The sequence below is a fragment of the Gossypium raimondii genome, chromosome 10 (assembly GCF_025698545.1).
Source record: "Gossypium raimondii isolate GPD5lz chromosome 10, ASM2569854v1, whole genome shotgun sequence".
NCBI classification, from domain to species: Eukaryota; Viridiplantae; Streptophyta; class Magnoliopsida; order Malvales; family Malvaceae; genus Gossypium; species Gossypium raimondii.
The window spans coordinates 10,985,079-11,010,053 of record NC_068574.1 but is presented as its reverse complement, the minus strand read 5'-3'; the positions used below and the strand labels follow the sequence as shown (position 1 = coordinate 11,010,053).

The following is a 24,975-nucleotide window of genomic DNA, read 5'->3' as shown; positions in this document are numbered from 1 at the left end:
AGCTTAATATGAATAAAGCGTATGATCGTGCTGGTGGGATTTTTTGGCTGGAATGATGTTTAGGTTAGGTTTTCATACTGATTGGGTTGTTCTCATTATGATGTTCTGTTTCTTATACTATAGGTATCAATGGGGATACTAGCGATTGGTTTTCACCTTCGAGAGGGTTGAGACAAGATCCACTTAGTCCTTATCTATTCTTAATCTGTGCAGAGGGTTTTTCTACACTACTACATGAGGCAAAACAGAAAAATTTGATGCGGGGTGCTCCAATTAGAAGGGAAAGGCTTTCGATTAATCATCTATTTTTTGCGAATGACTGTATTCTTTTTGGTGATGCCTCGTGCGAGGGAGTAAATACAGTTCGAAACATTATTCTAGAGTACGAGTAAGTTTTTGAGCAACATGTTAACTTTGATAAATCACTTATTTATTTTGGTACAAGTGTGGAGTCTAATGTAAGAGAGCCAGTTACCAATATTTTGGGTGTCTGTGTAGCTACAAACCCCGAGAAGTATTTGGGTCTACCAATGATGGTTGGAAGAAAGAAGAGGTGGGCTTTTTCAAATTTTGTTGACCGGCTCAGAAAAAGAATTGATGGGTGGAGTTTGTGTTATCTCTCAATGAGGGGTAAGAAAGTATTCATTAAGTCAGTTTTACAAGCAATTCTCGTATATGTTATGCAGTGTTTTGTTTTACCGAAGATTTTATGTCGTAAGCTAGAGGGTATATTGAATAGATTTTGGTAGCCTAATAACAAATCAACTAAATGCATTCATTGGAGTAATTGGAGTGCGTTGCGTAAACCCAAAGTTGTTGGTGGGTTGAGATTTCGGGATTTTTTTATTCAATAAAACTTTATTAGCAAAACAAGTTTGGCTTTTATTTTCTCAACCCAGTTGCCTTTTAACGAAAGTTTTAAAAGCCCGTTATTATCCATTCTCAGATATTTTGTCAGCAAAAGTTGGTTTTTACCCTTCATTTACCTGGAAGAGTATTTGTAGTGCTCGGGGTCTGATTGCAGAAGGGTTAATTTGGCGCATTTGTAGTGATGAAGGTTTTGGAATAATCCATTACTGCCTAGTCCTGGAAGTAGTAGATTATCAGTTTAGAGTATAAATCCTTATTGGATTACTGTGAACCAGTTAATTGATGTTGAGTCAAATACCTGGAATAAAGAGGTGATCTGCAGACTTGTTGAAGGAGACCAAGTGAAATGCATTTTTAACATTCCTCTTGCTAGCTCCAGATCTCATGATATGCTGGTTTGGAAACACGAAGCCACTGGGGAGTATTCCATGAAGAGTGGGTATAAGGATTTAGTTACAGAAAAATTACAGAATACTGATTACAACCCTTCTACAACAGACAAGGACAAAGATTTTTACAAATTACTTTGGGCTTTGCACCTACCAATTAAAGTGAAAATACATATGTGGAGGTTATTCAATAATTATGTGCCTCATTTTAGCAATCTCATCAAGCGAAGGCTATATGTTGATGAAGCTTGTCCACTGTGCAAGGAGGCTCCGGAGGATTTTGACCATTTGATGTGGTCCTGTGGTATATTACAACAACTTTAGGCTTCTTTAAATATCACGGTTGCTCCAGCAGGGATTACCTCGAATTGCAAAGACCTGTTAGTAAATATTTTTAATGCAGCAGATGAAAGTATCAGACAACTTTTAATTATTTCCTTTTGGGCTTTGTGGCATAGAAGAAATAAAATGATACATGAAGGTCTTAAGATCTCCATGCAGGAACTTTTGGGTTTTATTCGAGGTTATAAACATGAGATAATTTTGAGTCGAGTCTCTTTTTCCTCATCTAGAACTATGGTGAAAGAGTTGTGGCAACCCCCTAATCCTGGCATTATTAAATTAAATTTTGATGTTTCTTTTCAAAGTGATTCTAAAACGTCTATAGCAGCAGTTTTAGCTCGAAATAACGAAGGAAAAATCATGGAGGCGTGTACTTACCTATATGAGGAAGTCGTAGATGCCTTTGTCACAGAAGCTAGGGCCTGTGAAAGGGCCATGTTGTTTGCGATTGACATGTGTTTTAAGAGCAGACTTCTAGAAAGGGATTCTCTGTCGATCATTAAAAAACTCAAGTCAGATGGGGAGGACAGATCCATTCTCAGACCGACTTCTCCAAGCATTTGACTCTTAGAAAGTCAATTTGTGGAAGTTACTTACCATTTTGTTCCAAGAGAAGCTAACAGGGCGGCACATAATCTGGCACTGGAAGGACGTCGACGCCAAACATCCTGCTTCTGGGTTGATGAGGCTTCAGATTCGGTTGAAAAAATAGTGGATAAGGACTGGACTGCTTGGTTTCAACACCGCTGAGAAATCTTTGTTTAGTTTTGAAAATGGAGAAGGTTCAGAGGAATCTCCATGGTTGGTTTTCAGGGCAATATCTTTCTTCCGGTTTGGCTATACATAGTTGTTGTTGTAGAAGATGAGGATAATGGCTAGTATTCTCTGATGAGTTTTTTTAGTGTTTGGTTTTGGGGTGTTTTTCTAGAGTTAATGGTTTTCTGTTTTCTGTGTGCTTTATTTTGCTTCAATGGTTGGTCTTTTGATTTTGCAACTTTTCATTTCCCTGTAGTGTGTTAATATGTCAGACTTTCTTGAGCCAAACACCTATTAAATGAATATCAGTTTTCAATGCAAAAAAAAATTTATGGATAGTTATGAGCAGAGGGGAAGGTAAGGGGTAAGTAGCGGCTTTGGCTCTCAAAAATAAAAATTTCAATTTAGTCCTCTTATAAATAAATAATCTATATATTAATATATAGTGAAATTGTACTTTGGCCCGCTTAAAATGAAAAATTTTGATTCAATCCTCTAATAAACAAATAATAAATTAATATATGGAAAAATTACACTCTAGCCCCTTAAAATGGAAAAAAGTTCTATTTAGTCCCTTCAAAAATGATGAAATTTTAAATTAATAGATAATAAACTTATATTTTGACCTATGAAAAATTATAATTAAATTTCAGCCCCTACAAAAAAAAAAATCTGGATTCACCCCTAATTATGAGATGTAGTGTAATGATTACTCACCTTATCCCTTAAGAATGAAACACATTTTATATTCACTTATTTACCAATCAAAGAGAGATTCAACAACTAAAAGAAAGATCGATTCTTCGGGATCCTTCCTTTCTTCAAATAGAATAAATGGAGATAGAATCAGATCGATTCCCTAAGTGCCTTTCTAGATATTCCTCAATGTCCTGGCTATTCACGGAACGTGAGAAACGGATGAATAATCATCTACTTCCGGAAGAAATCAAAAAATTTCTTGGGAATCCTACAATATCCATTCGTTCTTTTTTCTCTGATAGATGGTCAGAACTTCATCTGGGTTCAAACCCTTCTGAGATGTCCACTCGAGATCAGAAATTGTTGAAGAAAGAACAAGATGTTTCCTTTGTCCCTTCCAAGCAATCGAAAAATAAAGAAATAGTTAATATATTCAAGATAATTACGTATTTACAAAATACCGTCTCAATTCATCCTATTTCATCAGATCCGAGATGTGATATGGTTCCGAAAGATGAATCAAGGCGCCCAATAAGATTTCATTCTTGAACAAAAATCCATTTTTTGATTTATTTCATCTATTCCATGACTAGAACAGGAGGGGATACACGTTACACCACAATTTTGAATCAAAAGAGAGATTTCAAGAAATGATAAATCTATTCACTCTATCAATAACCGAGCCGGATCAGGTGTATTATAAGGGATTTGCCTTTTCTATTGATTCCTACGGATTGGATCAAAAATAATTCTTGAATGAGGTATTCAACTCCAGGGATGAATCGAAAAAGAAATCTTTATCGGCTTTACCTCCTATTTTTATGAAGAAAATGAATCTTTTATCGAAGGATAAAAAAATGGGTCCGGATCTCCTGGGAATGATTTGGAAGATCAAAAACCAAAAATAGTGGTATTTGCTAGCAACAACATAATGGAGGCAGTCAATCAAGATAGATTGATCCGAAATCTGATTCAAATCCAATATAACACCTATGGGTACATAAGAAATGTATTGAATCGATTCATTAAAAAGAATCGATCCGATCGCAACTTCGAATATGGAATTCAAAGGGATCAAATAGGAAATGATACTCTGAATCATAGAACTATAATGAAATATACGATCAACCAACATTTATCGAACTTGATAAAGAGTCAGAAGAAATGGTTGGATCCTCTTATTTTGATTTCTCGGACCAAGAGATCCATGAATCGGGATCCTAATGCATATAGATACAAATGGTCCAATGGGAGTAAGAATTTCCAAGAGCATTTGGAACATTTCGTTTTTGAGCAAAAGAACCGTTTTGAAGTAGTGTTCAATCGATTACGTATTAATCAATATTCAATTGATTGGTCCGACATTATCAACAAAAAAATTTGTTAATCATTATTGATTGAGCGATGGATTACTAAAATATATTTTATAGAGAGTAGCGATGAAAGTACATAGAATATAATTTGTTTATTGTTGCAGAATGCATTGAAATAGACGATAGAGCAGGTATATATAATTATTTGAAATGAATTAATTCATTTTACGTACCAACTAGAGGTGCTCATGGGCGGCCTACCCTGACGACCACCAAATATGGGAGGGTTTGGGTAAAAATATAGGCCCGAAATATGGGCTTGGGCAAAAAACGAGGCCCGATTAAAAAGCGGGCTGGCCTCGGCACCACTTTTTGGCCCAGGCCTCACCGCGAATACAATAATTTTTTATTTTTATTTTTAAAATTTTAAAATACTTTTTAAATTTTTTAATTTTAAAATATTTTAAAATATTTTTAAAATACTTTTAATTTTTTAATTTTAAAATATTTTAAAATAAAATTTTTATTTTGTTTTAATTTTTAAAATAAATTTTTGGTATTTATTTAAAAACGGCCAGCCGAGCACTGGCAAAATTCTAGGCCCATATTTCAAGTCGGGCAGTGCCCTGCCTAGGACCCAGCAAAATTTTTTCGTTCTACCAGCCCAAATTTATGAGCACCTCTAGTACCAACCTAGTTTAAATATAAAAAAAAATCAGTAAAAAGGTGCCCCATAAACAAGGGAATTGTTGGAAAAATAAATCCCAAAGCTAAGCTTATCTGAAAATTTGACATGTTCTCCACCTTATTGCAAAGTTCTTATACATGCCCTATGTCTTTCAAACACCTCAATCCACATTTTTATATGTCATCAGTGATGGAAGCATTATGCAACTACTATAAATAATAAATATTCAATCTTTCTACCATCGTAGAAATACAAATGTGAACCCTAATACAAGTAAGTCTCTATAATATATTTGACATTGTTGCAACCTCAGTATGGTTAGCGTACAAAATTAATGTTAGCTTTGTATATTCAATGACATGATCAAAACAGCAACACGTGTTGCTGTTTCCTTCACATATGATAATGATATGTGTACTTATTGAGAAAGTTAGCAGGTAGCAATCCTGTCACAGCTGATTAGATGAAGAAACCAAGTAGGTCCCATTAGATTTCCTTTGAAACCTACTTAATTTTATTAAGTTCCTTAAAGATGGGAACTTTTTAGTGGTGAAGTTGCCGACTTTCATAAATTGAATCCAATTCAATGCTGAATGCAGCCATGCATTAATTAGCCGGTAACGTCTTTTAAGATAGGGAAAAGCGACATATAATAATTGGAAAACATCCACACGATGTAATTAATTTCAAGAAAATTTCCAATAAAAATGTAATTTATTAAACTTTATTTTTTTGCTATTATTAGTGATGATTTAAAAAGGTAATTATAATAGAGAAAAAATAAATTTAAAAAAAAGCCACGGATTTGAAAATTAAGCTAGATTATATATATGGATAAGATCACGAAAAATTTATTTATATTATGTTACGTACCACCAATTATGATATATAAATATAAAAAATATTTTTTTTAATTTATTCATGACTTTAAAAATAATAATTCGTTATTTTAATAAAAAATTTGGTGATAAAAAAACTAGATGTATTAAGTATAATTATCTAGTAATGTCTAACGGATTTTCTGCAAATAACCATAACTCTTCATTTCTTTCAAAGGTCATCTTAGTGATGGAGTCAGCTTCTGTGTTTTCTTCTCTAGGAATATACTCAAAATTTCATAGACTTACTTCCTGCAATAGTTGGTGAATGCGTCTGCTAAGAGCTAAAAACGATGTCGACGTGAATGTATCTTAAAGAACCTCCATGTTTTCCGTTCTAATCAACACTTTATCACAATGCCTATTTTGTAATAGAAGCAGACCATCTAGAATACCCCATAGTTCAGCATTGAAAACAGAGCATTGACACAACCTTCTGTTACATCCAAGTATCCACCTCCCTTGATTGTCTCTAATCACTCCCCCAGTAGCAGCATCTCTTGAGACAACCTTAACTGCACCATTTGAGTAAAGGTGAATCCAATTTTCTATTCTGTTTGAAGACCTCTGTGAGCTCTGGTTATTAGAAAAAGCTATCTACTCTTTTTTTTTCTTAAAATGTTATTATTTCGCAAACGTAAAAATTATATAAAAATATTGTTATTTTAAAATGTACAATTATATATAATACGCAAAAACTTTAATCTTATAATTTTTTGATAGATATTAGAGTTTATAAGTAAAGATACGTATAGATATGAAAGAACTTTAAATTTTAACTAAAAAATTTAAAATTTTATTTTAATTAACATTTAAACCCTCTATTCCATATAATAAATATATATATTTTAAAATCAAATAAAATTATTTTTGTCATTCCCAATTAAGTTGGTGTCTAATTAATTCAATTCCAAGTTGTATATAAATATAGAGTATACATTATTTTTGAGTTTCTTATTTTGAAAATATTGAATTTAATTTTTCAAATAGATTAGTATAAATGTATGCATATTATTACTCATTTATATTAGCATGATTGTCAAAATCGAACATAATCGACTAGTAGAATCAAGATCAATGTTCCAATAGGTAGCATAAAACCAATTGAACAATTAAATATTAACTCTGTGAAATAGTACAGTAAATGTTAAATATATTTTAAATTGACTTTATTTTATCCTTTTTAATAATATAAAACTAAAGTGGTCCATTTAATAATAAAAAGACTCATTTAATGGAGTAGAATTGCCGTAATTTAGAAAGGGTAAATTTGGAAGGCAGAACATAGAAGGAAGTACTTGTAGGTATTCTCCACCAGGATGATAACCAAAGCTAGATTCGTTTTGTGAAACTTACTTGTTTTGATGTCTTCACTCACCTACCTAATCCCCTTTCCGCCCAACTACTTTTAATTTAAAGGAACTTCAACTTAAAATAAATTATTTTAGTATTCTATCTAAATTTTTCCCTATATTTTTGTTAAATTATGAAAAAATTAATGTTTGTGAATTTATTTATATTTTTAAATTTTCAAAATATTTTTATAATTTTTAAATAATGTTAATGATTTTAAAATATTTTTATAAATTTTTGAAATTTTAAATTTTAAAAAATATAATTAAACGTTGACATGTCATTCAAGTAATACTCCATGTGTATGAAATGTTAACAGAATTTAAAAAAACATTAATTTTTCATTTATTTTAATATGATTTGAAAAAAATAAAAAAGATAAAATAATATTTTCAATCATTATTTGATGCAGAATAATGAATAAAAGGGTTGGTCCAATTTTCAATCATTATTTGATGCAGAATAATGAATAAAAGGGTTGGTCCTCTTTTCCTCAGAAGATGTCCACAATAGAAAGAAAGGATTTGAATATAAGATTGTGTAATAAGATCATGTCACAATCGATATTTTGATTCTTTCACCCCTAGTAGTAGTTGAAGAAGAAATGAATCTGATCTAGCTTTTCACACTACTATAATTAAAATTGAATTTTAATAAAATTTTTAAAAAAATTATTTAAAAGAATAGGTAAATTAGTCATCATACATTAAATTAAAAAATTATTTATTTGTATTATTAAAAGCTAGTGCGACGAATAAATAACCATACAATGTTACGTGGTGTTCTACATGTACACCATGCTTTGGTGTACATGGACTTATTTTTAACAGTTAAAATAGATAAAAATTTTAACAAAAATATTAATTTGCACTTTAATTTAATGTACAATAATTAATTTATTCATTTTTTGAATAGATGAGACAAAATGCAATCAAACTCCTACTTTTACCATTAATTGATTCATGCATACACTTCTTTTTTAAAAATAAGATATTAATATACTGGCAAAAGTTAAATCCTTGAATGATGTTTGAGTTTTATCCAAAATTATATCTAACCTAAATCCATGATATGTTTAAATATGATAATTGGTGTTGTTTTATAATCGTGTTTATGTTTAAAGGAATATATATATATAAATAAATGGATTTGTATTTTCCTCAACACATTTACGGCCTTTGGGTATAAATTAAACATGCTTAGATTCCAAGCATGTTATTTATGAAGATTGAGGCTTCCATTTTTCAATTGAAGTGAAAGGTTGTGGTTGGGGGATTTTGACTTCAATCATCAATGTTCAATTAAACTGCAATTTTACATATTTGAAATTTCCAAAGATCAAACTTTGATAAAAATTCAAAATAAAATTCTATATCTTAAATTCGTTTGCGAAATTTTTTATTCTCTATTTATGTATAAATATAATTATTCTAGAATTAATTAAAATACGCCTTCAAATTTAACCAAAAAAAATAATAGTTGAAATTTACATGTTTACTTTCATGTATAATTAAAATAAATAATAATTCAAATTAGAGCAATAAAATAATTATTCAAAACTGATTTATTTGAACCATAACTTTAGTCTTTACTAAATTGATTCGAAAATTAAGAGTTAAAAGAAATGGAAAATGGTATAAAATTTTTGGGTGTGTTATGAATTTTAATTTGGTATGGGGATGTCTAAGGACAGAGAGCGACCCATAATACAAGTGTACGGTATTGCATCCTATTCTTAGGCCTAAGCTTTATTAACATACAACTCTATATGACTATAGTGACTGACACCAAGATTTAGGAGCAAAACTTTATGATTTGATTTCAAAATTTTTGGCTTACTGGGAAAGAAACCATGTTAACTTACAAATCTTAAGCTATGACCTTAATAGATATGAAAAGGTTTTTGATAAACTTTGAATAACTCAAACCCCATTTCGGCAATTAAGTTGTTTTGCTTTATAAAATAACGTACAAATTTGATTGGCCTGTAAGACAAATTATCTCTCCACCTTAAGGGACTTGGGCAAAAACCTCTATAAAAACCCCATAATTCATGACATAAAACTATCAACTTTATAACATTTCATGTCCCTAAAACTACAAACCATGGAACCATTGCCAATGGCACTTCTTTTCGTCATCCCTTTCCTTCTCCTTCAGCGTATCATTTCTCGGTTTCGAAAAAAAACATTTCCTCCAGGACCCAAAGGGTTGCCGATCATCGGCAACATGATGATGATGGAACAGTTAACTCATCGTGGACTCGCCAAACTCGCTCAAAAATATGGTGGCATATTTCACCTCAAGATGGGGTATTTGCATATGGTGGCTATTTCCAATCCCGAAATGGCTCGCCAAGTGCTTCAGGTTCAAGACAATATATTCTCCAACAGGCCAGCCACCATCGCCATCAGCTATTTAACTTACAACAGGGCTGACATGGCCTTTGCCCATTACGGACCCTTCTGGAGACAGATGAGGAAGCTTTGTGTAATGAAGCTTTTTAGTAGGAAAAGAGCTGAATCATGGGAGTCTGTAAGGGATGAAGTGGAGAAGCTTGTCAGAGCTGTGTCGGCTAATACGGGGAAGACTGTGAATGTGGGTGAGTTGATCTTTAACCTTACGAAGAATATTACTTACAGGGCAGCTTTTGGGTCCAGTTCCCAAGAAGGGCAAGACGAATTTATCAAGATCTTGCAGGAGTTTTCCAAGCTTTTTGGTGCTTTTAATATTGCTGATTGCATCCCTTGGCTCGGTTGGGTTGATCCTCAGGGACTCAACTCTAGGCTCGAGAAGGCTCGTCATGCGTTAGACAAGTTCATTGATACCATTATCGATGATCATATCCAGAAGAGGAAGACAAACGTTAATGGCGGTGCCGGTGGATATTATGACCCTGACATGGTTGACGAATTGCTTGCGTTTTACAGTGAAGAAGCTCAAGTCAACGAATCGGAGGATCTTAATTCAATCAGAGTCACCAGGGATAACATTAAAGCTATTATTATGGATGTGATGTTCGGTGGGACGGAGACGGTGGCATCGGCGATTGAGTGGGCATTGACGGAGCTGATGAGAAGTCCCGAGGATATGAAGAGAGTCCAACGGGAACTGGAGGAGGTGGTGGGCCTCGACCGCCGTGTGGAAGAATCCGATCTCGATAAACTACCTTTCCTAAAGTGCTGCCTCAAGGAAACGCTGAGGCTTCACCCGCCGATTCCTCTCTTGCTCCACGAGACGGCAGAGGAGGCAGTAGTGGCGGGGTATCGAATTCCGGCGAAGTCGCGCGTGATGATCAACGCCTGGGCAATTGGGAGGGATAAGAAATCATGGGAAGATGCTGAGAGTTTTAAGCCAAGGAGGTTCATGAAAGAAGGTATGCCGGACTTCAAAGGAAGCAACTTCGAGTTCATTCCGTTCGGGTCGGGTCGGAGGTCGTGCCCGGGCATGCAACTAGGGTTATATACGCTTGATTTGGCAGTGGCTCACTTGCTGCACTGTTTTACGTGGGAGTTGCCTGATGGGATGAAGCGGAGTGAGTTGGACATGAGTGATGTGTTTGGACTCACTGCACCTCGGGCAACTCGACTCTATGCAGTGCCAAAGAACCGCCTCGTTTGTTCACTCTTTTAAAGGAAATCCCAAACTGAAACAATATCCACTCTAGTCCTTTAATGGCAGCTGGTACACAATGAAAAGAGGGCAACACTGACGAAGAAAAAGGAGGAGGTGAGGTGACAAGGTTTTTTTTTTTCTTTTTTTGAATAAATATTTTATTTTCGGAATAAAAAAGACTCTTTTTGTTGAAGATTTCTTAAATATTTGTTTTGTTGTGTAAGTAGAGCATTTTTATTTGGATAAAAATAAATGAAAATAACGCTTCTAAATTAGCAGTAGCAGGCAAAGGCGAATACCATGCAGGCTTTGTCCAATGTAATTAAAATTGTACTTTATCCTTAAAAACCAACAAAATAAATTTATTTACTTTTTTTTCAAAATTATCTTTTAATCTCTAAAAAAAATTGTAGGCATTTTATTTTCACAAACCCATTAATAATCATGATTCGAATTACGTTTTGCTTTCTTCATTGAACAAAAAAACTCTCATATCAATGCATTGGTGCTTTTGTACTTACGGTGAATGATGTCAATTATGACAACATTTTTAATCTAAAACTATGGGGAAGTATTAGGGCAATTTACCAAAATAAGTTTTTTTTTTTTAATTTTATCGAAATGGGTCTGGTATTTTATTATTTACCGAAATGGGTCCTTTTCCCCTAAATCGCGTCCACGTCAACGCGATGTCAGGGAATGTGTCAGCAAAGCGTGGCCACGTCAGAGCGCTTTGATGACGTGGCAACAAAGCGCGGCCCTGAAAGCGCGATTTGTTACCACGTCAGTAAAGCGCTCTGACGTGGTTGCGCTTTGATGACGTGGCGCGTCCCTGGGGATGCGATTTAGACAGCGCGTGAATAGTGCAACGGTCAAAAATGTGACCGTTGCCCCTCCAACGGTAAAAAAAAACTATAAATACCCCCACCCTTTTTTTTTCACAAACAAATCCTCTCTCAAATTTCCTCTCAATTTCCTTCCAAATTTCTCTCAAATTCATATTTAATCTCAATTAGCTCTCAATTTCCTTTTAAATTTCTCTTCAATCCCTATTTTTAAATAATTTTAAAAAATTTTGATTTTTTTAAACCGAAAAAAATTACTCTTAAATCCTTAATTTTTAAACCGAAAAAATTTGTACGATTTCAACAATGGATGGAGGATTGACTCGTCTTGATAAGCACCACATATCCGTGGAACAAATGAAAATGGTAAGTGTTAAATTTAATTTTTAAATATTATTTAAGATTTTTTTATTTATGCATTTTTAGATAATTATTAATTTATTATTTGTTATAAAAGTCTGTAGATCGGGTATTGAAATACAATATCCAGAATATTCATGCTCCTCCATCACCGTTGGTAGAGAACTACCTGCGGGAAGCGGGTTTTTGGCACGTGGCGACGGTAGGCCGGGGATGCAAGGTGGACCTGGAACTAATCAGTGCGTTGATCGAGAGGTGAAGACCCGAGACGCACACATTCCATCCTCCATGTGGAGAGTGCACTGTCACTTTGGAAGACGTCAGTCTGTAATTGGGATTGCCGGTGGACGGGTACCCAGTCACGGGGTCTGCCCAATCTAGCGATTGGCCAGCGGTGTGCTACGAGCTTTTGGGCACTATTCCGGAGAAAATGTACGGAGGTAAGATCGAGATGGGCTGGTTGCGAGACATATTCCCGGATCCAGATGAAGATTCAACCGAAATAGAAAGAATCCAATATGCTCTGGCATACATTCTTCAGTTAATTGGAGGTTATCTGATGACGGACTTGTCACGGAGCCGCGTACATCTAAGATGGCTGCTGAAACTCGTTGATTTTAGAGTAGCCGGTGAATTGAGTTGGGGGTCTGCTGTCTTGGCCACATTATATCGGGAGATGTGCGGGGCGACGCGACCGAGGAGAGCAAAAATTAGAGGTTGTCTGTCACTACTGCAGTCATGGGCATGGTTTTGCTTTCTATTTCTAAGTCCTCGAGTGAACCACCCATATACATTCCCACTCATAACAAGGCAAATTTTATATTAGATTTTACAATTATTATGTAGATATTTAAAAATAAAAATATGCTAAAAGTTTAATTAATTATGTGAAACCATCCGGCAAGTCATGCTCGATTACCTACCGAACTTGAAGATATACGGCTTCTATTAGACCAACAGTCGGAAGCACATGTAAGTATTAAATAAAATTGATATTTCCATCATTCGCTAGTCGATTGGTAATTAGTAATTAGTATTTAGTATTTAGTACTATGTATATAACTAATATTTCTATAATGTTCATATAGTTTCAATGGACACCATACGAGGATCCGGTAATTCAGACAGTAATTCCGGATGAGTTCTTACAAAATCGAAATGCTTGGTACGTGAAAGTCGCGTTGACCAACTACGTAACCATGGAGCCGCACCAGTCAGACAGAGTGCTACGACAGTTTGGATGTAGACAACCAATTCCCGTAGAACCTGAGGTGTTTGACGATCAACACAAAGTCGACCTTCGGCAATTGAATACAAATTGGCCGAGATACTGGTCCGAGTACATAGAAATGTGGGAAGATCGGTACGAATATATACCTACTCGGGAACCAATCATCGTTCCGGAGTTAGCGTGCGTGCCAGAATACATGCCATGCTTTAGGATCCATGGCAAGCCATATTTACTAACGCCAGAGGAGAGGCAGCGGCAAATACGTGTCCAAAGGGAAATGCGCGGGCCTCTAAATCCAAGACGATGAGACGACGACGCTGGCCCCTCAACGAGGCCCAGACATTCACCTGGCCCATCATCAACGGCCATGCAATCACCAGGCCCAACGACTGCACCGACAGAGTCACCCGACCCAGCAGTTCAACCGATGATACCCACGCAACCGCCTTTTCAAATGATGCCAGGTGCGTTTCCTAGCCCTTTTATGTATCCTAACCCTTATATATATCCTTTTCTGAGTCCTATGGAAGGTTGAAGCCAATGGCCCGGTTCAGCTCTATTTCCTGTTACACCGAGTGGACCGCCGATGTATAGGCTAGCGGTGCACGAGGGATCGCAAGAGAGGCGGTCAGGGAGCTTTTCTTTTTACCAATCCCTACCACCGTATGAGTTTCAAACACCGTCGCCGTTGGTAATGCAAACACCCCCACATTCACTATTCTTTCAAGGTGGATCATAGTCCCAACTCTGACAACAGATGCCCTACCGGAAGAATTAGAATCCCCGCTGGAGGAACCACAACTGCCACCGGAAGCTGGACAAAGGAGGAATCCAATACAGAATCACGACGGCATGTGGCATCAATTCAATCGCCATGTGGCATCGAATCCCATGAACGGAGATTGATTTTTGTATTTAATTTTATTTGTACAAATATTTTGAATATTTTGATATTATTTGATGTAATAAAATAGAAATTTTTTTGAGTTATTACTTAAAAACCTTAAACCCTAACCCCTAACTTAAAAACCTCAAACCTTAAACTTAAAAACCATAAACCCTAAACTTAAAAACCCTAAACCCCAAAACCTTAACTTTAAAACCCTAACCCTAATCATAACCCTAAACATAAAAACCCCTAACCTTAAACCTAAAACCATTACTCTTAACCTAAAAACCTCAAACCCTAACCTAAAAACCCTAATACTTAACTTAAAACCCTTAAACCCTAAATCATAAACTTAAAAACCCTAAACCCTAAAACTTTAACTTTAAGACCCTAACCCTAATCTTAACCCTTAACTTAAAAACACTAACCCTTAAATTAAAAACGCTAACCCTTGACTTAAAAACCCTAAACCCTAAACCCTAACCTAAAAACCCTAAACCTTAAACTTTAAAACCCCAAATACTAAACCTAAAAACCCTAAACTTTAAACTTAAAAACCCCTAACCCTTAACTTAAAAACCTTAAACCCTAAACCCTAAATCTAAAAACTCTAACCCTTAACTTTTAAACCCTAAAATCTTAACTTTAAAATCCTAACCTTTAAGTTAAATATAATTTGATAATTCTACTAACCATTAATACAATTATCAGTTAATATTTTTACATTCACATAATGTTAGATTTGAAAAAATGTTTTGACTGGTACTAATAATTAATAATTTGATATAATTTGATAATTTTACTAACAATTAATACAATTATCAATAAATAATTGAAAAAATATAATATATTTACAATTACATTCAACTTTTCCGATTAGGGCATGATCGACTTGTATGGCCTGGATTCCTACACCATCCGCACAACTTGTGTTGACTGGCTGTTTCTCGGATATCTATATTGTTACGTATTCTAGTCGAGCAAGGTCGACCCTTTAGTTTACGACGCAATTCTCTATCCGGTAATAGCTTAAAAGGAGCAAGAGATACGGGTGGCCACTTACGTTCATCTAGGACCAGTGGGAAAACGTCTCCAGACGCTGTACATGTTTTCTAATTTGTACACTTCGTCCACATAGCTCATTGGATCTAGACGGAGATTCTGACAAGCTGCAATAACATGAGCGCATGGGTAACGAAGTGCATCAAACATCCCACAGTCACAAGTCCTTATACAGACCCAATTTTACCCGGGCCTAGTGCCAAAAACATTAACCCGGGGATCAATTACAAAAACAAATACCCAATAACCCAAGGCCCAAAATCTAAAACGGCCCATTGGGGCCCAAAAACTAAATAGCACAGGGAACCCTAGGGTTCCCTGCCTTTGCCTCGCGCCGTGCTACCCATGTGCGTCTTCGGCGCGCACCACGCCCGAGGTTTGCCACCGCCAGCTGCGCCTTGCACCAAAATGGAAGCTTTCCATCTCCGTTGACTTCATCAGGTCCTGCAAACGAAACAAAAAGGCGAAAATAGGGCAGAGACAGGACACAAGAAACAATAACATAAGTGAAATAGAACGGTATCATTATTTTCGGCTATAAGAGGTCGAATCAAACAAATGTAAAAGGGGGGCTTCATCACTGTAATCGGGAGTCCTGATTTTTTGAAAGAAAACATTAAGAAAAAAAGAAATAAAAGGCAGAAAACAGATCAAAGGTTTTCTTTTTTTTTCTTCTTCCATTATTCTGTTCATAAATTTTTTTTCTTTTTGTTTTATCTACTTTTTTTAGGATATTAGTAATAAGAAATAAATGAAAAAGAACTTACCGGACGGTCGTGGCCTTGCCGTTGGAGCGTCTTTCCTCCGTCGCCCGAATCGCGCCCAACGGGACCGAAAGCCTCCCTTGTTTTTGACTCTCACGGGTTGAGAGAGCTTTGGCTCTCGAGGATACCGTGAAGCAGTGGCTAAAGGGCTCATTTCCGGCACCGTCCGTCGGCCACTGCGAGGCGCGATGGAGACCTGAGGAGGCCGTCGGAAGGCACGGAGGGAAGTCAAGGGGGCAGAGGCTCTCTGTTTTTTTTTTGGGAGTGCTGCAGAAAATGAACTAGGTTTTTTTATGGGGAATTTTGATGCTTCATTAAACGGCACCGTTTTACACGACCCGTGCGTGACCCGACCCATTACCAGGAGGACCCGCGTGTTTTGGATCAAGGGTCTATTTACCACCCTGGTCCTTCCGCATTTCACACCTGTTTCGATTAAGTCCATTTGTTTTTTTTATTCCTTTTAATTAAGCTTGATAATTTTGTTTTGTTTTTATTTTAGTCCTCTGACTATATTGGCACTTGAGAACGCTGCGTTTAAGGGATAAAAAAGCGGATAATTTCCCGTTTAGTCCCCCTTCTTTCATGCATATATTGATTTAACCCCTTCCAGTGTTTTTGCACTTTTTTTACTTTGATTTTGGACCTTAAATTCTAGTTAAGTTTCAATTTAATCCTTCATTTGTTATTTTAATTATTTTATTTCTAAATTAATTATTTTAATATTATGGCATCATTAATATTCTTTTATTTATTCATGTATCCCTTTTAATCCCTAAATTGTGTTATATATACACATGCATATATTTTATAATATACATATTTCTTTTTATAATTTATGTATACACATACTTATATATATATATATGTTTTATATCCGTATGCATATTTTATTTTCATAGATATATATATATATACATATACTTATACATATTCTTTATATCTTAAGATTCATGTTTTTCTTATGTATATATTTTATATATTTTTTATATATTCTACAATTTATATATATACACGTAATAAATACACATCTATATACATTTTAATTTTCATAAATATATATAAATACATATTTGTATATATATATATATATATATATATATATTATATCTTATACCTTATATTATTCATATATCTTTATATACATATTTTTAAATTTATATATATATATACATACATACTTACATATATTTTACGTACATATATTTTTGCATATTTTCGTAATTTTATGCACACACACGTATATATCCTTTTACTTTTATAATTTTATTTATTTATTTATTTCATTTTCATTATTGATTTGAAGGAATGCTTTAATTTCATTTGCTTGTATACATTGCTATTTCATATGCTATTGATTTGTAATTTTGTTTATCTTATTTTTGTTGCTATTACTCGTGTTATTTTTACATCATCGTATTCAATATTTTTTTGTTACGAGAATTAACATCGTATTTTATTTCTACTATTTTGTGTTAGATTATTTTTATTCAACGCATAAACTATGACTTTTGAATAAATAAAATTGCGTGTTTAGATTTGAGAAAGTCATCCCCTAACTTACTGGGTTTCGTCTTTCATAATAAATTTAAATGCACGAATATTTTCAAATTCAAGTTTTAAACGATCTCGAGAATTAAGAAAAGATCGTGTCCTAACTTACTGGGCCTGATCCCTTTTTTTAAAATTCAAGATAGCTAAATATCTTTTAAACAAATAATTTTTCTCGGCATTTATTCCCGTATCGAGAATTTTAGATACTGTGTCCTAACTTACGGGACATGATTCTTTTTCTTGAATAACGTGAAAATATGCTTCTCTCTCTAAATTTATACGTGTTTTTTTAATACAAGGATCGTATTTTTAAAATTCTTCAAAATTTTAAATTTTCAACATTAAGACATTAACTAATCAACTGGGTACCAATTTTGGGCGTTACGAGGGTGCTAATCCTTCCTCGTACGTAACCGGTTCCCGAACCCATTTTTTTGAATTTCGTGGACCAAATTCGTTGTTTTAATAAAATTAAATTGTTTATTAAAAACAATCATTTTTCAAGGTGATCCGATCACACCTCATCAAAAAGATCGGTGGCGACTCCCGTTTTTTCGTTTTTATTTGCAAACCCAAGTCGATCCCGTTTTCAACCAAAAAAATGGTGTCAACAGCTTGGCGACTCCACTGGGGACCAAAATAAGAGAGTCAAGCCACGAGTTGATTACTTTTTGTCTTTTTGTCGAAAATTGAAAACTTGATTTAAATATATGATCCTTGTGTTGCATTTCATTCGACTTTATTTCAGTCTTTATCATCTTGTTTATAATTACTGCGTTTAGATGTATATTTCTGCACATTGCATTGCATGACCGTTGGTCACACCCTTTTAAGTGGGAGTGAGAAACTACGCCTTCGTGAGGTTTTCACCTCCGCATGGGATAGTGAATCGCTTTCGGGATACATCCGTACCTATGTCTTCGTGAAATTTTCATCTCTGCATGGCCATAGGGAAATATATTCCCCTAAACCGAACTCAGTCCGTATGAGCCTATAATGGGTGAGGATAGAGGAATCTGCTGGTTTAGGTACCTTTACTTTAGAACCGAACCGCATATAATGAGCCTTAAGAGCCTACCCTAGGTAGAACCACACCGAATGCCTAGAGGTCACCCGAAAGCTTGGTTCAAATCTACGGTCATTTTGTTGTACGTTTGTCCATTTTTGTTACGATTATCATTACTTCGATTTGTAATTGCTCTATTGGTTTGAATTTTGATATATTTCTGCATATTGCATTACATAATCGCTCGATTATTCCCTTTTAAGTGGGAGTGAGAAGCTACTCCTTCGTGAGGTTTTCACCTCCGTGCAGGATAGTGGATCACTTTCGGGATACATCCGTACCTATGTCTTTGTGAGATTTTCATCTCCGTGCACCTATAGGGAAATGTATTCCCCTGAACCAAACACGGTCTGTATGAGCCTATAATGGGTGAAGATCGAGGAATCTACTGGTTCGGGTACATTATCTTTAGAGCCAAACCTCATATGGTGGGCTTAGGAACTTACCCTAGATAGAGCCACTCCAAATCTCTAGTATTTACCTGATTAGGTATTTTTTGTTTTCCGTACTTGCTTATGTTTTGTTCTAACCCTTCTTGTTGTGTTTTGATTATGATTGCATTACATTGCATTCGCATCGTAGGAAAGAGATATTGATTCAAGTTCGATTACTAAATTAGAAAGCTTGTCAGGGAATACGGGTTCCTTGATAAAGTGGAAAATAATACGACTTCCCGAATATATTCTGAGAAACACAAGAATGACGATGGAAGAGTTCGTGACCCTGCTTCGTGGCCTGAGGATTCAAGGCAATTGTATGAGAGCCTTCAACATCCCCCCCTTAAAGAGGCAGACGAGCCTTATGAGGACGGGCAGGTGATGGATTGCAACCAAGATCAAGAGTGTAGCTAGCAATGGCATCTATTGGCGAGATTACCTCAAACATATGGATGAAGAAAAAGACCGATGTTGTTTCTTGGAATACGAGGGTGAGGTCGTACATGTATCTGTTTTTTGTAAGGGAATTTGCTTTCTAGAAAAGTTTCCTAAATGTAATTAAATCAGAATCAACGTCTCTTTAGGCATTCATTTCATGCATTTGCATCACATTGCATTACATGCATTAAAATCCATTGAAAGAGTCTAAACGAGTAAATTTATTTCAGCTAACCAGGAAAACCAACCAACCAAACACCCTTACGATATCCAAGCAAATGCTAGAGAAATGGAACAAAGGTTGGAAAAATTAGAGCGAATGCAGATCCAGATGTAGGAGCAATTGAATGAGTTTCAACAGGAGATGAGAGATCAGATGCTAGAACTACGGAGAACTATGATAAACCAGTTCAACCGATTGTTAGCTGGAAAGTCAAAAGAAGTGAAAGACTTAGTGGTTTACTTTGGGGTTGATAATGAGGATCTTGTCTATTCCTTAGATTGTACTCCGACAAGTGTCCAGGTCCAGCCAGATGGGTGCCCACAAGGAGCACTCTTTACTATCGGATCCCAACACTATCAGACTGGTACATCAACACCAGTGAATTACCTGACAGGCTTAGGATCCAATTTGAGGAACGATTTAGTTAATCCTGTTGCTAATCTAGCCGAAATAAAGCAGATGAGGGTAGAGTACCCAGATACTACAAAGTCCCCAATGAAGAAGGGGAATAAAAGGGATAATGTAGGCGGATATAACAAGGGCCACTCAAAACCAATCACTGTGAGCAAGCCAAAGACGGAGACCACCAGCCATCAAAGCCCTTTAAAGCAAGAACCTGGAGTGAAACCAGGTACTGAGAAGCTCCAGTTCACACAAATTCCGATGTCATATAAGGAGCTGTATCAAAGCTTGTTCGATGCGCATGTTGTTGCTCCTCGTTACTTGACCCCTTTACAACCTCCTTATCCCAAATGGTAAGATATGAATGCACAATGCGACTACCATGCGGGAATTACGGGGCATTCAATAGAGAATTGCATTGCCTTCAAGAAGCTAGTCAAAAAATTCATCAACATGGGTATTGTCAAGTTGGGTGACTCATCTAGTGCAGAAAGCTATCTACCCAATCATATTGACAACGGGATGAATGCGATGTATGAAGAAGTATTGGCAAGTGTTCACACCAATGACATATATAAGGACACAATTGAAAAGGGAACTTGTTAGATGACCGCCCTTATAAATTTGAGAGCGTTCTAAGCGATTGGATTGCGGAAGAAATCCTTGTAGTCTTTAGATCTTATTTAGAGTAATGTTCAGAACATTTTTGTTGTTTTTAGCCTAAAGCGATAGAAATTCCTTTGTGAAATAGGCTAATGTCTGAACGTCATTATTCTAATAAAATACATCTTTGCATTCCTTTTTGAGCCAATGTTCTTTCATTCTTTTTGAATAATTATTTCTGATTATTTCATTCTTTTAGATTTTCTTCCACATCATTCATTCATAATCATATTGTATAAATAATTATTCATAAATTTATACTTTCTTTTGTATATTCTTTGGTACTTATTATGAGTCCTCAGATATCAATGACATGAGTGACACTGCTACAGACTCAGATTTTCCTTTTGAGCGAGGCATGTGTTTAGACGGATCTCATGACTTTGGAAATGACATAAATTGTAGCCTATCTCCGAACTTGTTGAGGATCGTAGAACAAGAGGATAAACAGATCCTACCTCTCAAGGAATCATTAGAAATTGTGAGCTTGGTGGAGACTAGAATTGACCTAACCACAGAGACGAAGCAAGACATTGCTGAGTTACCTCTAGAGTTCAAAGATGTCTTTGTATGATCATACCAGGGTATGCCTCGATTCTTATAATAAAATTTGCACAACAGCACGATGTCAGAAATTTGCAGTATGAACAATGTAATTCATTGCCGAGGCAATGCCTGTCTCGTGGAGTCAGCATAGCTTTGCCCATTTGAAGTCGAATTTCCATCTCTTCAAGTTGTTGTCGGGTCCATCCTGATTAAAGAGGAAGATCCAAAGTTTTTGTTGAAGTTGCACCTAAAAGGCTCAGATCAAAAAAGGAAAAAGAAAAATCAAAATCAAAGTCAAAAGGAAAATGAAAAAATTAAAAATCAAAATAAAAAAAACAAAAAAAAGAAAGAAGAAAAAAATCAAAATCAAAATGACAATGAGAAAAAGAAAGAAGAATGAAAAAAGAGAAATCTAGATAAAAAAATCAGAATGAAAAAGAAAAGAAAAAGAAAAGTGAGAGGCCAAAGCGAAAACCCGCAAAGGTGCTTTGTGACTAAATGTGGTTTTGAGTTGAAAACCCGAAAAGGGCGACTCAAATTTCGAGCACAATGAGGCATGGACATCACCATTATCGAAGACTTCTAATGGGCATTGATTCATTTTGAGAGGCTACTTCATGAGCCAAAGTCATCATATACCGATACAGAATTTCAGAGAAGAGGGTATTGGAGAATGCATTGAGCTTAAACAATAGCACGATCGTTGAGGTCTCAAATTAACTCAGAAATGGACACCACGATTCGTCACTGAATTACCTAGAGTTGAACATCGAAAATTAAAGGAAAATGACTGAGACTTACAAGGATTGGCATGAGAAATTACTATTTGCCTTCTTTGCTTGTCGAACATCTGTACCGGGGCAATACATTTCTCTTTGGTTTGGGGAGTTTAGGTAGTTTTACCTATTGAAATCCTTTCTCTCTGGGTATTAGTTGAGCTAGAATTGGATGAAGCAGAATGGATCCGATAGTGATACGATCAGTTGAACCTAGGAAAAAGGTTAAAAGCTATTCTTCAGGGTCGGATGTAGCAAAAACAAATGATACGAGCCTGTAATGAACAGTGTCATCCCAGAGAATTTCATGAGAGGGTTGGATGTCGAAAAAGATCATTCCTCTCCAAAAGGATTCCAGAGGGAAATGAATGTCAAACTGATAATGTCCCTACGTTGTAAAGAAGACATTTTTCAGAAGAGCGCTGATCCTTAGTGAGATTGCTAGTCCTATAAACTCGGATCCAGTCAAAAAATATTTCGTTTAAAGAAGAAGAAAGGACCAAGGTGAAAACCCGCAAAGGGCACTCTGAAAAAAAAATGAAAAATGAGAATGAAAATTAAAAAAAGAAAATGAAAAATGGAGAGGCTAAGGGGAAAACTCGGAAAGGGCGCCTTAGGCCAAAGGGGATTTGAGTTGAAAACCCGAAAAGGGCGGCTCAAATATTAATCAGAATGGGGCATGAGGTGATCAGAGCAATTCAAATTTTGATCAAATTGGGGCATGTGGTGGTCTTGCTATGCTTGAATCAACAGGAAGGGATAAGCGACATCTTGGGGCATCGACAAAGCACTGTAGATCTCCTAAACACATGTCAAACTCAAAATAGTCTTCAGAAAGTTTGTACGGAGAAGTTCAAGCTACGATATCTGAGGCACCCAATTCTCATATTATTTGTTGTTCTTGGAATACCTTTTTTCTTTTTCAAGATATACATTCCCAATCAATTTCTTTGTCATCCTTCTTTACTATTTTTGGATAACTTGTTCTTTCGAGCTATGCTCAGAACCAACTTTATTCTTATCCATTGTTATGACCCTTTTTGCAAGCATGTTGCATTGGAATAATGATTAATGGACTAATAAAACTTTCACAAAGGAAGTTTTGCATATTACTCTGAAAAGTTTCTAAATAATATAGGAGGCTGAAACAGGACTATTGTTTAGAACACATCAATTTTAAAGGTTGGAAATCTGAGAAGGAAGTGTTTGAATTTAGACTTTCTCTTTGGATTTATGTTGTCAAGTGCATTGATTGAACAAAATGACAAGATGTCGTGTCAATGACAAAGCTTAAATGAACAAACAAGCAATGATCATCAGGCAATAGGAAGAGGTTACCTCGGAGAAGAGAGCCTTCATTTGCGCATAAGACTTTGGTACGACACCTTGAAAATGGTGTAGGAAACCAGAACGGTTCAGATCCTATATCCCCGAATTGTGATAAAAGAGGACGGAGGAAAAGCCACATATTTATACCATTGTATTACAGCAGGAGAAAGATGATACAAATTTTGGCGTCCCAGTGGATATAACTTTGAGGTTTACAGTGGGGGCAGCCTGGCTAAATGTTTCTTCAGAAAACACCAGTCGAGAAGAAAGGTGTTATAGCACTTCGATGACAAAGCCTTAATAAACTTCGAGTAATGATAACCTAAGCGAGATCATTCATGAAAAATAAAATTCTGCATTCATGCAAACACCATTCACACATGTCTAGTTAGGAGCATTTGATTCATTTTGATCATGCCATCCTAATTATTAGGCATAATTAGGTTCATTATATAGGTCGTGTTCCCCAGGGAATAAACTGAAGAATTTCAGATCTTATCTCCTTGAGATTACAGCGGAGCAGATTGAAGCTGGTAGTCATATCTCCCTGAGATTACAGTAGAGCGGATTAAAATAAATGATCTTATCTCTCTGAAGTTACAGCAAAGTAGATCGCATCAGGTCTTATCTCCTTGAGGTTACAGTGGAGTAGACCGAAGAATTTCATATCTTATCTCCCTGAGATTACAGTGGAGCAGATTGAAGCTATCCTATCTTGCTGAAGTTACAGTGGAGCGGATTAAAATAAAGGATCTTATCTTTCTGAAGTTACAGCAGAGTAGATCGCATCAGGTCTTATCTCCCTGAGGTTATAGTGGAGTAGACCGAAGAATTTCAGATCTTATCTCCCTAAGGTTACAGTGGAGCAGATTGAAGCCAGAGATCTTATCTCTCTGAGATTACAGTGGAGCAGATCCAAGACACTATCCTATCTCCCTGAAGTTACAGTGGAGTGGATTAAAATAAAGGATCTCATCTCTCTGAAGTTACAGTAGAGTAGATCGCATCAGATCTTATCTCCCTGAGGTTACAATGGAGCTGGTTAAAGATAACAGATCTTGCCTTCCTGCGTTAACAGCGAAACAGATCGAAAATAAAGCCTTGCCTCCATCGGTTGCAGTGGAACTGGTTAAAGAAGCATATATTGCCTTCCTGCATTAACAGCGAAGCAGATCGAAAACAAAGCTTTGCCTCCATCGGTTGTAGTGGAGCTGATTAAAGAAGCAGATCTTGCCTTCCTGCATTAATAGCGAAGCAGATTGAAAACAAAGCCTTGCCTCCATCAGTTGTAGTGGAGCTGGTTAAAGAAGCAGATCTTGCCTTCCTGCGTTAACAGTAAAGCAGATCGAAAATAAAGCCTTGCCTCCATCGATTGCAGTGGAGCTGGTTAAAGAAGCAGATCTTGTCTTCCTGTGTTAACAGCGAAGCAGATCGAAAACAAAGCCTTGCTTCTCTCGGTTGTAGCGGAGCTGGTTGAAGACAACAGA

General features: G+C 35.8%; 1 protein-coding gene and 1 long non-coding RNA gene across 2 annotated transcripts; both read left to right on the top strand.

Moving 5' to 3' along the window:
• Positions 1-9,284: 9,284 nt before the first annotated feature.
• On the top strand, positions 9,285-11,286 carry LOC105778556 (cytochrome P450 84A1). The gene has a single exon (XM_012602276.2). It carries the CDS (start codon positions 9,374-9,376, stop codon positions 10,919-10,921), a length of 1,548 nt encoding a protein of 515 aa, XP_012457730.1. The 5' UTR covers positions 9,285-9,373; the 3' UTR covers positions 10,922-11,286.
• A 194-nt stretch (positions 11,287-11,480) lies between these two features.
• Positions 11,481-14,167, top strand: LOC128034110 (uncharacterized). Its single transcript, XR_008190212.1, has 3 exons — positions 11,481-12,114; positions 12,206-13,080; positions 13,197-14,167. It is a non-coding gene; the product is annotated as an uncharacterized LOC128034110 (long non-coding RNA).
• The last annotated feature ends 10,808 nt before the right edge of the window (positions 14,168-24,975 follow it).

What these genes read in the sequence shown, in the direction of transcription:
- LOC105778556 (XM_012602276.2), top strand. Translation starts at nt 9,374, where the DNA reads ATGTCCCTAAAACTACAAACCATGGAACCATTGCCAATGGCACTTCTT.